This window comes from Bombus bifarius, unplaced genomic scaffold (genome assembly GCF_011952205.1).
Source record: "Bombus bifarius isolate JDL3187 unplaced genomic scaffold, Bbif_JDL3187 scf7180000008169, whole genome shotgun sequence".
NCBI classification, from domain to species: Eukaryota; Metazoa; Arthropoda; class Insecta; order Hymenoptera; family Apidae; genus Bombus; species Bombus bifarius.
Genome location: NW_022884490.1, coordinates 819,797 through 836,452, shown reverse-complemented (window position 1 = coordinate 836,452; position 16,656 = coordinate 819,797). Strand labels below are relative to the sequence as shown.

The 16,656-nt window shown below is 26.5% G+C and overlaps 3 protein-coding genes across 11 annotated transcripts; 2 read left to right on the top strand and 1 right to left on the bottom strand.

Annotated features, from left to right (window-relative positions):
• Positions 1–289: 289 nt before the first annotated feature.
• LOC117209325 (cysteine protease ATG4B) lies at positions 290–4,335 on the bottom strand. Of its 7 annotated transcripts, none has more exons than XM_033451245.1 (10): positions 3,751–4,335; positions 3,470–3,541; positions 3,234–3,404; positions 2,844–3,021; positions 2,695–2,774; positions 2,444–2,595; positions 2,271–2,349; positions 2,032–2,186; positions 1,760–1,925; positions 290–674 (listed from the first exon to the last, which is right to left on the bottom strand). In XM_033451245.1, exons 1-10 carry the CDS (start codon positions 3,788–3,790, stop codon positions 547–549), a joined length of 1,221 nt encoding a protein of 406 aa, XP_033307136.1. In that variant the 5' UTR covers positions 3,791–4,335; the 3' UTR covers positions 290–546. The 7 variants fall into 7 exon arrangements, with proteins under 7 accessions (XP_033307136.1, XP_033307139.1, XP_033307138.1 ...); XM_033451248.1 differs by having other exon boundaries at positions 3,769–4,334; XM_033451247.1 differs by having other exon boundaries at positions 3,470–3,684; positions 3,751–4,331.
• Positions 4,336–4,874: 539 nt separating this feature from the next.
• LOC117209322 (vesicular glutamate transporter 1) lies at positions 4,875–13,582 on the top strand. 3 transcript variants are annotated; one of them, XM_033451235.1, is made up of 10 exons: positions 4,875–5,095; positions 9,187–9,245; positions 9,484–9,667; positions 10,363–10,596; positions 11,419–11,724; positions 12,055–12,178; positions 12,250–12,383; positions 12,615–12,757; positions 13,022–13,142; positions 13,288–13,581. In XM_033451235.1, exons 2-10 carry the CDS (start codon positions 9,193–9,195, stop codon positions 13,456–13,458), a joined length of 1,470 nt encoding a protein of 489 aa, XP_033307126.1. In that variant the 5' UTR covers positions 4,875–5,095; positions 9,187–9,192; the 3' UTR covers positions 13,459–13,581. The 3 variants fall into 3 exon arrangements, with proteins under 3 accessions (XP_033307126.1, XP_033307125.1, XP_033307124.1); XM_033451234.1 differs by lacking the exon at positions 4,875–5,095 and adding an exon at positions 7,144–7,992; XM_033451233.1 differs by lacking the exon at positions 4,875–5,095 and adding an exon at positions 8,093–8,205 and having other exon boundaries at positions 13,288–13,582.
• Positions 13,583–14,302: 720 nt separating this feature from the next.
• LOC117209306 (FGFR1 oncogene partner 2 homolog) lies at positions 14,303–16,296 on the top strand. The gene is made up of 4 exons (XM_033451151.1): positions 14,303–14,522; positions 15,143–15,277; positions 15,459–15,710; positions 15,939–16,296. The coding sequence occupies exons 2-4, from the start codon at positions 15,143–15,145 to the stop codon at positions 16,164–16,166; spliced, it is 615 nt and encodes a 204-aa protein (XP_033307042.1). The 5' UTR covers positions 14,303–14,522; the 3' UTR covers positions 16,167–16,296.
• The last annotated feature ends 360 nt before the right edge of the window (positions 16,297–16,656 follow it).

Sequence of the window (16,656 nt, the reverse complement as noted above, 5' to 3'; positions counted from 1 at the left end):
TTAAATTTTCATATTTTTGATGTAACAAGTAGTTAGTAAGCTATAAACTAGCCATTTTTTTATGTTTTTAGTCAATTCTATAAAAATGTAGATATATTTATATTAGATTGTAGTATAAATCTCATTATTATTTGAATACAAATTCAACTATTAGCCACATAGAATAACATAACATTAAAATAGTTTGTTTAAGTATATGTAGAAATAGTAATATTTTTCGTCATTTTATAAAATTTTTAATTGTATATAACTTCGAACTATAAAACATCATTGAATATTTTTGATAAAATTTTATCTATTGTTCCTATGCACTTTATATAACTTTGAAATTGTGAAAGTTTTTATTATTAACATAGGTAATATTATAAATTCTATAAAATCGAAAATGTATTAATGCAATCATACATAATGTAAATCAATATAAAAATCAGTTTGTTTTTCTTTCATATACTTATGTTAATAAACAATTTTTACATTCCTGGATTTAAATTTTAGCTTTATGAATTACCAACATATTTTTAAAATAAATAATGTATAAAGTTATAATCAAGTTTTTATATTTAAATATTCAATTTGATTTTTGTTCATTTTTGTAAATTTACGATATACAATGGCATACAAAAGTTCCCGGCGAAGTAGATCTTTTAGTATACAGTATATACCAAAATAGACATCTAAAAAATTTTTAAGCAATATTAGATACATGTGTATCGCAAATAAGAGAAAACAATATGCCAAATAAACACTATTATATTGTGTGTTACAGTTATCTAAAAATTGTAAAGCTAGCATGTTTAAAAATTTCCAGTCAGTATCCAATATACCCAAGATCCAATATTAATTAAAAGTTTTTAGATATCACTGTTGTAATGTGTGGTGAAAACTATCTGACTGAAAACTTTTGCATGCCATTGGAGACATATCACTATATATTAAGATCATCACATGCATTATCTGTTAAAGAAGGCAAAAATATTTTAAGGACATGAGTGTTCTTAATTTTTTATATTTTTATCAAGTCCAACTAATAAGTAATTTTTTCTATTGTACAGTTTGAGAATAAATAAATAAATAAATATTACACATAGTATACTTTATGTTTAAAATTAATTTATTTCAAATATGTGTATGTTTGTGTACTTAAATTATTTTTAACGCATAATTATTAAAATAATTTAACTATTTACGAGACTTAATACATATTATTATTAATTTTTTTCATTGGTGTAAAAAGTAAGTAAGTACATTCTGTGTTGTTTGTAAAATTAAATATCTTTTTATTTGTGATTTGAATATACTCTTTACAGAAAAATTCGTTTATATCAAAATTATATTATATTAACAATGTGAATAGATCACTCATGTCCAAAAAATGTAACTATAAGTAATATATACAGTATTTTAATTATTTGATATAAATTATTTTATTATTCAATTACTAGTACTTTGAAATAGTACTAGCTTAAGTCATATGTAGATATTGAATGAATGGTTGTATTTTATGTACGAATGGATCATTTTTGATGTTATATATACATTATTTATATCGTAGATTTTGTTAATTGCTGATTAAATGTCAACCAAGTAATTCAAAGTCTTCATCAGATGTATCATATTGTGGATCTATATGTTCAAAATCTACAACTATAACAAAGAATTACTAAGACGGACTACAATAAATGAAATTTCGAATTATTTAATCCTTTAGTAAAATTTTCCTTTTTTTTTGTTAATGTTATATCAACTTCAAAATACTTACAAGTTGAAGTTGCTGTAGCTTCTGAAGCTATGTCTTCAACTGGTGACCATTGTGCTAATCTTTCTGCACATAATTCAAGTAAAGGTTGCTTTTCTGGTGTTATTAATTCTTCCTGAATAGATTTGCATAAAGATTTAAAGTCCTTTTCAGTTGCGCAAAAGAAACACTGAAATGGAACGTTATTCTTTTACTTCATAAAAATATATTTTATTTTATAAATTGCTTAATTCTCTGACTAATTTTTAAAAAACAAAAATTAATTATATACTAACAAGTGCTACAGAAGGGTCTATTCCCGTAATAGGTATACGACTAGAAGATTTACAATGGTAGGTAGCATCCATTTCAATCTCTTCCTCTTCTAGTTTTTTGCCAACACTACCCGATCTTTGTGTTGTATGAGGATCTAAATAAATTACTTCATTTTCTGCAAATGCAAAATTGTAATTTGTGTACATTTTCATTGTATCTTTTTTTAATTTGATAATTCTATTTTTATATGTATACATACCAACACATCCTATGAAATATAGTGCAAGATTAGGTTTTCCTCCTATTACTCCTAGAGATTGTGGAATTTTGAATGAAGTCTGAAAAATTATAGGTATGAATATATTATCCTTAACTTCATTCATATTTCACTCCAATTTTAGCCATTCATGCAAGAATTGATTTCTTTATTACTTTAAGACCGTTAATGTAGATTGGATTAATCTCGCTTAATCCAAGGCGAAGAGGTATTAAAAGTAATAAAGGTTTCCATTGGCTAGGTGCTTTCAATGGTACAGCACCATCAGCTTCCACTGTTGTTCCTCCTTCTACTCTACATTGCTTTACTATAAATGTTTAATTATATGATACAGTTTAATGTTTAAAAATTTATTAAAATTTATTAAATAATAGACATATTAAAATGAAGAGTTTTGATTACTTACAAATGTCATTAACTATTAATGTATTATCCAAAGCAACGTGTATTGTAATTGAACTCCATTCATCAAACACAACTAATTTTCTAAAAATTGAAATTTGATAAAATATCAAATCTTATATTAGAAATATTTAAAATATAATAAATATGTACTTTAATACTTGTGCTATTGTGTTGGGTCCAAACCATTGTCCAACTTCTTTTCCTTCTGATGCTCCCATTGATGCAATTTGATGAATAGAGAAAGCAGCAGTTCGTTTGTCTTCAAAACGTTCTAGAATTTTCAGGTACGTACTGTTTCTAGTTTCTGCAGTCCATTGCCAATCTCTACCTATTTTTAATTTTTTAACATTTAAAAATTAAATATTTACAATTTATATAACTATAATTATCAATATTTTATTTTAGGAACCATTATTATGTTACAAAATGATTTAATTGATAGATTTTATTGATGCAATTATGAACAACTAAGTATTTAAAATTGTTATAAGAACATTAAACGTAAAGTAATAAAATTATTAGATTCAAATTAACAGTTACCTAAATGTAATATAATTAAAGCTTGACCAAGAACCATTTGACCACATCTTAACATACAACCCCAACCTTTGTCGGATGTAAATGTAGAATTGTAACCGCCAATAGGCACAAAATTTTTTCGGTAAGTAAACCATAACTTGGATCTTATATCCCTACGAATTATGTCCAGTTCTGAAATTTAAGATCTTACATATCTAATTTATTATAGATCTCTTTACTGTAACTGTGTATTAGACCTCTTATGGCATTATATTTTTTCCCAAGAATCCATACTGGTTCATCTGTTTGTGGTATATCCTCTGGTTCGTCTGAAATATTTTGTGTGAAAAGGCTGTCCATTCTCACAGTATTCGCAAATACTATCTATGTCACTTAAAATTCTTCAATGTATCATAAAGATAAAATGTTTTGTTACTCTATAATTATACAAAAGAGAAAGTACAGCTTTTTTCTACAAGAAAAAAAGAAGCAATTGCAATAAGGTTAAATATTTGTCAAAGAATGACATTCTACATACAATGCATAGTACAACCACCTTCAACTTGGTAAACCAGCATTCGTCATTGCTCATTGAGCGAAGAATTCATTGCTTTTGCAACTAACAAATATAGTATGTACTAGTATTAACTTTAATAGAATGTCAATAATATCATATCAGCAACACAGCTGATTAACAAAGATCTCGAGGTTAGTGCAATAACCGAGAACAGCTTGAATTTTAATATTGTATAATGTATAAATAATATATATAAAACTTTATTTTGATGCAAAATATTTCGTTTCCAAAATAATAAGATATGAAATATGCTCTTTACGTCCAAGCAAGCACATAGTAATTCCCTGTATCTGACATCTTTTTCATTCCACTTCGCAAAAATATATATTTTGAATACTCCTTCTTTACGCTAGATGGCATACATTCTCATACGAAGTATATATATACTCTCACATACTTACCTCGTCTGTGAATCCAAGTCAATGATCTAACTACCTACTTACCAAAGTTAGTAAAGTTAACAGAAATAAAAATGCTTCTTTTATTACACACTCATATAAATATACTCATTTGTAATACTACATTGTATAAATTTATTTAAATTAAATAAATAGAGATTAGAATAAATAAAGAATAAACAAAGAAATTTTATTTTTTATTAACTAAAAATTTGTCCATTGATTTATATTCCTTACTACAGCATAATGAAAATGTTATCAATATCTGAAATCTTTTTTATAAAAATTTATTTAAACACGATCTCATTGAAACTATTTTTACTTATCCATATTATTATAATAAACTTTCACTGTTTATTTAATATAAATTATAAAGCATCGATAATTTTATGAAGATATAATGAAAAGTATAAGTATACGCACGTATTCTTGTATAACACAGTAGTTAGTAAGTAAAGTAATGTATTTGCACGAAATATTTTACATTTGTGAAATAATACAAGGTATCGAATGTCAACGACGATAATACAATCAACCGGAAATATTTACGAATTATTACACGCATTGACATTGCATAATATTCGGACTATCACAAGTGCAATGGAATACTCTGATTGGTGCATGACAGATCAAATTTCCAGTCTCTTGTATGATCAACTTCTACCTGTACAGTTGACTACTTACCCACTTAACGTTTCTGTTTATTTCGATCGGTGGTATTTAACGTGCAACTTTTACAGGTTTTCCTATTGGCCTTTGAATAATGTAATAAACATATTTCGTATTTTTTTGTGACAATAGTATTATATAGTGATCTAGTTTCTTTACTTTTCGGTTGTAAATTTGTGAATAAGTGGTAACTAAAGCTTTTGTGACATTGATGAATTTGATTGCAAGGATTAAAAATTGTAAGTAAATAATAAAGATAGAACATAAGATAATAAATTTTTAATTTCATTATTATAAGAGAATTATAATACTAATATAAATATGTAACATATTTATAACGTATGTAATACATTAATTTAAAAATGTTGAAATAATTATTGTTATGTACAATTTTTAAGATACATATTACCAGAAGAGGAAATCTTTGATATTACACATAACTTACTGTAAATTAGAATCTGAAATTCGATAACACGAACCAATTGTATTTGTTCAAGATTTTCTAGTTGTAAAAGTAGGTCAAATTAAATTGACCTTTAATAAGAGTTCTTTATAGTTTAAACATGTATAGTTACTTACAAATCTAATGCAGCATATTTAAAAGGTTATCATAAATTTATTTGTTTTTTCAATAACTAACAAGTAATGAAGAAATATTAAATAAAATTATTTATTTATATACTACTCTAAATTAAAATTAATATATGATAAAATCAAATAAATTACATAAGCTACAAATAAGTCTTTAAGCATGACTACCGAATTAAATTTTGTGCATAAATTTTATTCCGTTAAGATCGATATAACCGATTTTAGATCGAATACCTTTGATCAAATACCACGATGGTTTTTTTTAATAATAAAGTCTATCGTAGCGTTGTTACCTTTCGTAAACTGGATTTCCTTGAGACTTTCTACAGGTATTGTAACAGATCTTATACGTATATAAATCTTTGTATGAATAATTATTTTCCAAGATAAATATAACGATTTTCGTTGTGGAAAATCATGAATCGTATTTAGTTCTCTTACGCAATAATAAAAATTATAGTTGTACATTACTATATTAAAATTATTAATAAATATTGTGCTTCTGATACATTATTGCACAATATGCTTAACAAATTTTAATTGCCTTGTATATCGTTATCTTATTTATTTAGAGAAATACATACATTACTTTTTTTGAAATAATGCTTTAAAAAGATCATGTTATTCGTATCATTCATAATTTATCAGCATCAGCGATATGAAAATTTGCATCTGTAAATGAATAATCTAACAATGATCAGTTATTAGGTATACCACGGTACATAATCATTTGTATAGTACCTTTGTATAGCAACTCGACTTGGAAATACGTGCAATATGACTCATTATAGTTCATAATTCATGAAGTTTTTTGTTCTTCTATTTTTCGCGATGTTGAGGATATTACGAGATAAATTGCTCGGAGGACACAATTATATTATATAATTGCAGTAATCATCGTGTAATGAACTCTAGTATTCAAATAGGATTCTAATGTAATGCGATGGGTATAATTGATTTCTTTTCATCACTTTTATATTTACATTTGTATATATATTTTTCGTTATAAATCCTTAAAAGTTTCTTTAAAATTTGTTCTTGTCTGTTTTTTGTTGTATAGCGAAATTACCTGAATTTAATACAAAATTAAATTAAATAACTATAAACATGTGCATTGCGAAATAACAAATTAAACTTTAAGTAATTTATAATAAAATACATAACAAATTTGAAACAAAAATTCCATTCCTTTCATTCGTCTATATTTCAATTGTACAATAAGTAGCTTAACAAATCAACTAATCTGAAGAGCAATCAGATCTGATGTATAACAAAAACTATGGCGAACGTAATACGAGATTAATGTAAACGTGTAAATGTATGCAAAAGCAGGCATTCTCAATAGGTTTGACTACTTACAATTAGTTCCAATTGCACAAGAGGAATATCCTGTAAATCGAATCTATGATCCAGTATGCGCGATCCAATATGCAACTAGTATGTGATCCACAACCGCAGCATTTCTAAACTTACAGCTCTTTACTTTCACTTGATCCAGAAGTTAACAAGTGTGAATTCTTGTCACTTTCAGTTTGATAGATATTATAATACCGATGGAAGATATATAATAAAATGTATAGTAAGACGTAGGCAGTGAATTTAATACTCGAATTACACATATGCCTTATTGCAAAATTAATAGATTCAATCGAATTCATTTGAATTAAGGTTGAAAGAAATACATGAAAAAAAAAAAAATTATCGAACAAGCGATCACGAAGCTGTCCGATAAATGGCAAAAAATCCTCGAAAGCAACGGTACGTGCTATTTAATGAACAACACTGATTCCACAAAAATACATCGCTCTTAAATTTTTCTTAAATTTTGTTACGTACATTCTGAATGACACAAGAAAAATTCATTAGACAAACGAATCAAATAGAAGCTATCTATATTCGGCGTTATGGACGATTAAACTTTCGAATAATAGGTAAATTATCTTTTTACGTACACGTTTAATTGTTCCTTCTTTATCAAATTTTATCTGAACGCATATGCAGCGGTTCCATAAAACTTTGAAGCAGAACGTACAAAATGAAAGTGACGCGACATGCGATCAATAATCTCCAAACGTTCAGTTGAAAGAGTAGTCCTATCGTTCGGATCATGATAATCATTTCAGACACGATCGCGAGCACACCTCATTGACACCGCTAGGATTAAAAGTCTTTACCGTTTATGGATAACTCGTGTATTTTAGTGCAAACGCAAAGACATCTGTTGTGCGGGAATAACGAGTATATTTAGATATAGCGTAAAAATTAGTAAATTAAATTAATATGATCGAACTTAGATCAAGATACTAAAATCACAGTGACACTAAAGTATGTTATAGTCGATTCTAAAAATATATTAATCGTAATAAAAACAAAAAGAATCACCTTTAAGTTTCTTAGAAAATCGCGATATGTGTCGAACACAGTTACTATAAATATCATCTGGAACAATTCTCAAGCTATTCTTTGTTATCGGCAGATCTCGATGGATCTGTTTTTGTTAAATAACAGAACAGGAAGTGGCTTCAGTTGAATTGTGAATACGCAGGTTGGTAATAAAAAACCATATATTTTTATCGTGAATATAATCGAAACGTCAAACTAACACCATTAAACGTGTTCAAGAGGTGCACGTGTGTCACAACTGTTGCTTTGCGTAACAGGTTGTCGCGATACATACGGCGAAATGCCTTGGGAATATGTCAATAGAATGCCTATGGATACTGATGTGCTTGAAAGATTAATTTTATATTCGGATCAGGTATCGTAATACACAACAATTTGTTGAATTGTACAAGAGAGTTGGAAAATATCTTTAATCGCGGTATATTAAAATGCACTGCACTGAAAGGTTGCAACGTAGCCTGTGTTACCTTCTGTAGAATGGAAAGAAAAAATAACTTTGAAATCACTATTTCATTAAAGATTTGAATATCATCGCTTTGTTACATTTCTGAAACAGCATAAGTTGATTGTATTGTTCTGTGTATATATATTTATAATGTATATAACTGTCTGCTAAGATACGGAACTTTCTACTTTCGAAATATTACTAGGTCACTGCTGTTAGCGAAATTCTTCCTCGATATTGGTACTTATGTATATTTGTTTATATAATTGTATGTATTATTCTAGTTGTAGCACATCATAAAACTTACCATTTTTAAAAGTGATGAACATGTTCATAATATGCTAAAAATTATTTTAAGTTAAATCTCCTTTTAAAAAACTGTTTTACGATGCTATATTTATTACTTTTCGTGCATCATTCGTTCCAAATTAATATAATTCACAAGAAGCTAGATAGATAGTTTGTTGAAAAATTTACATAATTTGTGCCATTCTTAAATTAAAAATAATTTTCAAGCAAATATCTATAGCTTATAATGTCCTAAAGTATTTTTTAATCTTATGTTTAATCCTATTATTTTGCAGATATTTTTCGAGTATACCAATAGTTTATTATGTTACGTGTTTCAGTATCAGAAATAATTAATTTAAATTTTCAATAATATCTACATAGTTTGAAAGAAGTAACAATAAGAAGTTATAATGAATACTTAAAAGTGCCATTAAAGTATTAATTATCTTCGTTGGAAAAATGTAATAAATTTCGAGTTAGATTTTAACCCATTATCTCATTGTAAATATGTAAAGAGGGATACGTTTTATAATTGTTTTATAGTTCTGTAAACCAAGCTTCTCTGACAATAAACTGCATTTGAAATCGGTAACCTTTCAGGAAACGATGGAGAGAAAGAAATCCTCGGTTGAGTCTGTCAAGGATACAGAATACGGAACGTGAGTATTGCAGCTTTCCATCTGATTGCTCCATTCCATCATAATTGATGACTTTTTACGCATATTTTTGCGTTGAACATTATGTTTATTTATTTCTCATGGGATTGCTAACAATTTTACAAAATCATCTCCTTAGTTGTATGTCATTGTTTAAAGATCGTTAACTGTTTAAGAAATTATAGAAATTGTACTTTCGAAATGCAAAATGTTAGAATTTATAACACTGGCAATTTTCTAGCGTCAAATACGAAGATGAACTCATACCATCCTGGAAGTTTTGGAAAAAAAGACGATACGTAGTTGGAGTATTAGCATTTTTTGGATTTTTTACGTCCTACATTCTTCGTGTAAATTTAAGCGTAGCCATTGTCGCAATGACCGCGAAGGTTCACAAAATCGATAAAAATGGAACCGAATATTTTGTAAGTGATTAAATTCTAAGTCGTTAATTCTAATCCTATTCATTTTTAGAATATTTAACTTCGTTTTTAATTTGCATACTTAAATGTAGGTGTACATATGCGAATATTATGTAAATAAAAAAAATATCAGTAAAAATTTGTCGATAAATAGCACGAAATTCAAATGAAACAATGGTTGCGATAAGTTATATTAATAGATTTACAATATGACTTTAGTGATGATATGTCAATGCGTAAGATTAGTACAAAGAATATTTTTTATCAGTTGTGAAATAATTATCTGACATGATTATGCACGCATTATCTTTATCATAATAGGTATATCAAAGAGGATTTGTAAATATATAATTCTGTTTTATTGCTCTTTTTATATAATGCGTACTCAGAAACTCGTGCATTTAAGATCTCCGTTTAACGCTACATTAATATAAAAATTTAGTTTGATTTGTATTTTTTCTCGTAAACTTTGTATTTTTTTCTGTAAACTCGTATTTTTTCTTTTAATTAAAAATAAACTAAAATCAAGCGAAAAGTTCAACATGTTAAAAACTATTAGTATCTATAAAAGATAAATACAACAGTGACTATTTACTGTTTGATATTTAGAAGCTTAAAAAAATATACTATTACACCAGACAAACGAATCATACATTAACTTTGATCACTTTTAAATGTATTCAGAGTATCATTTACAGGAACAAGAATTCGACTGGGATTCGAAAACACAAGGGCTGGTTTTAAGTTCCTTTTTCTACGGATACATAAGTACTCAATTACTGGGAGGATGGCTTGGCGCACGTATTGGCGGAAAAAGAGTTTTTGGTATTGGAATCGCCACTACAGCTTTTCTTACAATTATCACACCACCCCTAGCCAGAATGAGCGTTTACATTTTGGTTGCTTTGCGAATAGTGGAAGGAATTTGCGAGGTAAGCCATATTAAAATTATGATATTAAGTATAAATAAATTCTTTTTATCTAGATAAATTTTGTTTATTGCTTTTTAATAATACGTACGCATAATAATAATATATATATATACGTTCAATTGTGTATTAATTAACATTTTTTAAAATTATTAGTTAAATCTTTACTTTAACTTAACATATTGATCCTGAAAAATAATGATCTGTTCTTAAGAATGACTTCATTTATTAATCCTTCACTCCTGTTCTTAGAATAATATCTTTTATTTTGCACTAGGAGCCTTTTACTCCATTCATTGGAGAGAAAAAGAAATAAGATAATACTGGAATGTTGGAAATATATATTGACTTATAAAAATGTCACATAACCCGTTTAACATCTTCCAAAACATATTTCTCATCCTTTTTTAAGTTCCTAATAATCTCATATTTTATATCAAAGATAAAAAGTGAGACATAATAAGTATATTTTGCAGATAGAATGTCAAGTAGAAAACACACTCAATATGCAGGGTTAGTCGAGACAAGTAACCGATAAATACAGAAATCCGGTTTCTCGTGACTCACCCTGTATACAAAGCGAATATTTTTACACATACGTTATACGTATCCAAATTCACTATTATAGATGTGTACAAAATACACTATCATACATTCATTTATGCATATTATTTATTACTCGTATCTGTTATTCTGTTTTAATAAATAGTAAAAATACGACAAAATAACAATAAACTTTCGGAATAACTATTTTTCAATTAAGTAAATTTTTTTTTATCTTGTAGGTTTTGATTGCTTAAATAATTTCTAATCATTTGAATTTAGGGTGTAACATATCCTTGCATACATGCAATATGGGCACAGTGGGCACCTCCATTGGAAAGATCAAAATTAGCGACTCTTGCATTCTCCGGAAGTTTCTTTGGAACTGTATTTGCTATGCCGGTTGCCGGTTTAATGGCTGAACACCTTGGCTGGGCTTCTGTTTTTTACGTTTTTGGAGCAGCAGGTCTTGTTTGGTTTTTTTACTGGTGGATAATCGTGAAGGATAAACCGGAGGACGATACATCTATTTCTGAAGCTGAACTTGAATATATTAAAAGTAGCCTTGGAAATGCGAATAAAGAAGAGGTAAGATTGCGTTAAGAAATAACATGATATAACAGAACAGTTTTTATGCTCTTTTACACTTCCTCGAAAGATTAAAAAATTTGAATAATTAGATAATTCACTTTCAGAAATTGTATCATTTTGTACCGCCCTATTTTCAATAATTTTCGTATTGTCAATAATTTTTTATCGAGAACTTTTTTTTAGTTAATTTGCTTTGCTAAATTTTTATGTGTCATTATTATTAATATATACATAATGTTATATTTTTACATTTTATTTATAGAATTCTTTTAATATATAGAAATTTATATATTATATGTATATATATTATATTATATTTTTATATAGAAAATTACACATCCATGGAAAGCTATGCTCACATCTCCACCAGTTTGGGCAATCGTTGCAGCTCATTTTAGCGAAAATTGGGGTTTTTACACCATGCTTACTCAGTTACCGACATTTATGAATGGTTCGATCAATTGAACGTTTATTTAATGAATATAAATTATATACTCTGTCCTAAATATAATTTGCTTTTAGATGTACTGGATTTCAAATTGGATAAAACTGGATATTTATCTGCACTACCGTATCTAGCTATGACTCTCGTTGTTCAATTTTCTGGACACTTAGCAGATTATCTCAGAACAGAGAAAATCCTATCGACTACGCAGGTCTGTTATTAAATACTTATAAATAATTTTTATTTCAAACAAACGTATTTTTTATCTTGTTTCCAGTCCCCCCTTCCCTCAAAAACATTTCAAAATAAAATATTTAATTAACACACTATTTATATTTTATTAATTTTAATATATTGTTTTCGAGTACTTTTTCAAGGGTCACGTAATACAAATATGAAATACAAGAAAAATCTCACGATTAAAGTATTTATTTTATTTCAGGTGCGTAAGTTATTTAATTGCGGAGCTTTTGTATTTCAAACGATATTCATGACTTGTACAGGTTTTATCTTAACGCCAACGGGGGTGGTTATTTGTATCACTATAGCAGTTGGCCTTGGTGGCTTTGCTTGGTCCGGCTTTGGGTAATTTTTTTCGAATTCCGAATATAAAATACGATATAGTATATACATATCATACGATACATATATATGCCAGGAAAACTGAGGATTTATTTATTTACAATACCATATAATATAACAAGTTGAATGAATTGAATTATGTATCTTATATAAATTATGATTTTACTTTAAGAATTCATTAATTACATATCTCATTTTATAAATACATTAACTCTATATTTAACTCTATAAAATATATTATCACATTATATAAATATTCTTTTATAGAGTAAATCATTTGGATATTGCTCCTAAGCATGCCAGTGTGCTTATGGGAATAGGAAATACTGTTGCTACCTTACCTGGAGTTGTGAGCCCTATTATTACTGGATATATTGTCCAAAATAAAGTAGGTTTAAATCATAATATATTTATATAACTTTGTGTTAAATCATACTTACCATTAGCTATAACACTATAAAATCAATTAATAATTATTAATTAGTAATTAACGGATGTTAAAAAAACTAATGAGATTGGAACATATTTCATAGAGTGCTGCAGAATGGAGGATAGTTTTTATTATTGCTGGTGCAGTTTATTTGATAGGAGCTGTGATATATGGTTTATACGCATCTGGTGAAAAACAAAGTTGGGCAGAAAGAAGTGATGAAGAATCAAAGAGATCTTATGATAATCCAGCAATGGAAATAGATAATTTGTAGTATGAAACAAATTAAATTTACTAACAGTTACATCAGTATTTATAATATATGTATATAATATACATGAATGTCTGGCTCGAAGCTAAAGTAGTTGTGATTATTTTTATTGAGGTAGTTGTGATTATTTTATTATACATTAAAATAATACACATGAATAACTTTTTTTCTACTTTTTGATTTAAACAATTCTTTATAAACGAACAAAATTTTATAAAATTCTTTTCATATATATGTATGAATATAGTGTAGAATAACAGTATTTATATCATGACACATAAAACATTCTTTAATATTTGGTACTTGCCAACAAAAATATAAATGTATATTTAAATGTAATGTGGTTCTATATTTATAGTATTTAAATAAAATAATTGTTATCAAAACAATTAAATGATTAAAAAAATTTATTTATATATAAGTTATTGTTTGTATGTACATTTTAAAAAGAAAAAATTTATATAAAGAATTTCTAATTGAACATTTTATTTTACGAAAATAAATAACTATTAACAATAGATAATAATCTTCGTAAAAAATGATGTAGAATAATGACTACATTATAATCTAGATAATATATAACTAACAATTTATAACAGTTAGTTACATAGAAATAAAAAAAACAAAGAATGTTGATATGTAAATTGTGCAAATCTTTCTTACCCTGTTTGTAGCAGATTTTTAACAAAAAAATTTATCTAATACGTTACTTATGCATTTCATTAAAAAAATCATTATGATCGATACAAATGCTTAAAAAAAGAAATAATTTATGGAAAACAAAAACTTATAACTTATACTAGCTTATATACCGTTATATATAACGTTAACTGCATATGTAAGAAATTATGACATGTAACAATTTCTACGGTCAGTCAATGATTGGTAGACCAATGATCTTACGGAAGTGATAGAAAATAAACAAACCTGCCATACAACTGAGGAATAAGGAACGAGATATTTTCATGTGACGTTGATCTTATTCATCAATTACACAATTAAAATTGGATGAATTAATAAATAAATTCTTTTAAAATTTGTAGTATAAAGATTTTTATCGTTAAGAGGTAAATGAAAAAATATATTTTTTTAAATTATCATAAAATGTATATCTCAGCTTGGATGTAAGTATAACCTATTTTATAGTAGTCGAGTTTTAACTATCTTTTTTACAAAAATGTTTACAAATACGTTTATAAGACACTGTGCTCATTAAAACTAATAAGTATGATATTAAAGCCATTTAAATAGACTACTACAGCATTGCATAGAGGTTATGTACAAACATATTAATTCTTAACGAAAATTATACTACTACGAAATTATTTTAATGTTATATTTATATAGAATATTAAGAAAAGATATAAACCCTTTTATAAATAATTTGAATTGATCAATAACAATCTGAAACATGGTAATATAAAAGCTATATATAAACTTCAATAAACATATTTTGATATAAATATATACAAAATACATAAAAAGAAAAATGTGAAGAATATATTCAAAGAAAATAAATATATTTATATATATACTAAATATATGTATATATATCTTAATAGTTGATAATATCTAATAAATGTGTATGTATGTTTAATAAAACAATATAATTTTTTGGTAACTAATTTGTTAAAAGCTTATATTTATATAATATGTTTATATGTTATATGCTTACATATATTTACAGATGTCATTAACTTTTCAACAAATCATATTGGATGCTAAAAAATTAGTGATTAGAATATCAGATCATGAAAATACAGCAGATAATTTAATAAGCGAAATAGAATCAGTTTGTGGTCAAATTGCTAATATGAAGCAGGTAAACAATTTATTTATATAATATAACAATTTAATCAAAAAATTCACAGACATACATAAGTAAAATAAAAGATATCAAAGTATAATAAAGTGAAAACTTATTCTTTTAGATTTTTAACACGATTCTTTATTATAAAACTATATAAAGTTCATCTTTTATACTTTTTTTAATGCATTTACAGTATCAAGAAGAAGTAGAGATCCTTAACACTGAAGCAAAACAGAGGCCACATATACAGTTAATCTCGGGAATACAGAGAGAAATCAAGCACTTGCAAGAATTACAAGCTGAAAATAAGGAATTGAAAAAGGCATTAGAAGACCATCACCATGCTCTTGAATTAATTATGTCTAAATACAGGCAACAGACAGCATCTTTATTGCGTCTCTGCAAAACAGATCTTTCTACATTACATAATGCGAAATATGCCAACGTAAGCATAAACATTATACATACAATTATGTATTACATTATTGTATCAAAATGAATGTTTTTTATTATATAGAATACGTTAAAATTTTAATATTTAATAATTAAAATTTATTATTACTGATCAAAAGTCATCATACTAAATGTATGAAATTCAAGTTCATTAATTCTATTAAAATTCTTTTTATGTAGTTTATTAATACTTATGAATGATTCTTCTATGAAATTACAGATAATTACTAATCAAGCAGAAAAGATTAATGAAATGGCAGCAGTAATGAAAACTGCAGTTGCTTTGGACGAAGAAAATGAAATGAAAGAGAAAGAGGTATATAGTACTTTAAAAGAAGAAAATACTACCTTGCGAGAAATAGTTAATATTGCAAATAAGTATTGCACCCTAAATAAGGAAACTGAAGTAGATAGTAAGACTGTACAAACTGACCCAGTAGTATGCTGAAAGTTACAATTTATATTTCTCTTATATGAATTTCGTATTTTATTTATTTCATATTTTATAATATAATTAATATTAGAAAAAAGATGTATTACTTATATACAATAAAATGCGCATATAAAAAAAAGTACAATTTGAATACATTAAATTGTTTTAATGAATTTTACAAAAATATAGTTTTGAATGTTGTTTCATTTAACATAAAATTGTCAAATTATATTTTATATCATGATTACCGCCGTTAATAAAACAATTGCACTTTTACGTCAAAAGATATATTTGTATTCTATGATTTAGAATATTACAATTATGATCGTGTGACCACAGTCGTATAAGACCGTTTATATTTTATATGACTATAATTGCAACATTCGAATACTTCCTCATTTGCGCACGCGCGCAGGAAGTTTAGTAATAACAGGTACACTTTCCTAGGGGAAAGATATCTTTCCTCTGGAACATTTCGGGAATTTGCGTTTTATTAACTACTAGA

Excerpts from the sequence above, each read along its gene's own strand:
- LOC117209325 (XM_033451245.1), bottom strand. The coding sequence starts at position 3,790 with ATGCTGGTTTACCAAGTTGAAGGTGGTTGTACTATGCATT. Across the intron at positions 3,542-3,750 it reads AGGTGGTTGTACTATGCATT|ACGAACCAGAGGATATACCA; the intron begins GTATGTAGAATG and ends AAAATATTTCAG. Across the intron at positions 675-1,759 it reads AGCTACAGCAACTTCAACTT|ATGTCTATTTTGGTATATAC; the intron begins GTAAGTATTTTG and ends AAAATTTTTTAG.
- LOC117209322 (XM_033451233.1), top strand. The coding sequence starts at position 8,131 with ATGCCTTGGGAATATGTCAATAGAATGCCTATGGATACTGATGTGCTT. Across the intron at positions 9,246-9,483 it reads AAGGATACAGAATACGGAAC|CGTCAAATACGAAGATGAAC; the intron begins GTGAGTATTGCA and ends GCAATTTTCTAG. Across the intron at positions 12,384-12,614 it reads AAATCCTATCGACTACGCAG|GTGCGTAAGTTATTTAATTG; the intron begins GTCTGTTATTAA and ends ATTTTATTTCAG.
- LOC117209306 (XM_033451151.1), top strand. The coding sequence starts at position 15,143 with ATGTCATTAACTTTTCAACAAATCATATTGGATGCTAAAAAATTAGTG. Across the intron at positions 15,278-15,458 it reads AAATTGCTAATATGAAGCAG|TATCAAGAAGAAGTAGAGAT; the intron begins GTAAACAATTTA and ends ATGCATTTACAG. Across the intron at positions 15,711-15,938 it reads ATAATGCGAAATATGCCAAC|ATAATTACTAATCAAGCAGA; the intron begins GTAAGCATAAAC and ends ATGAAATTACAG.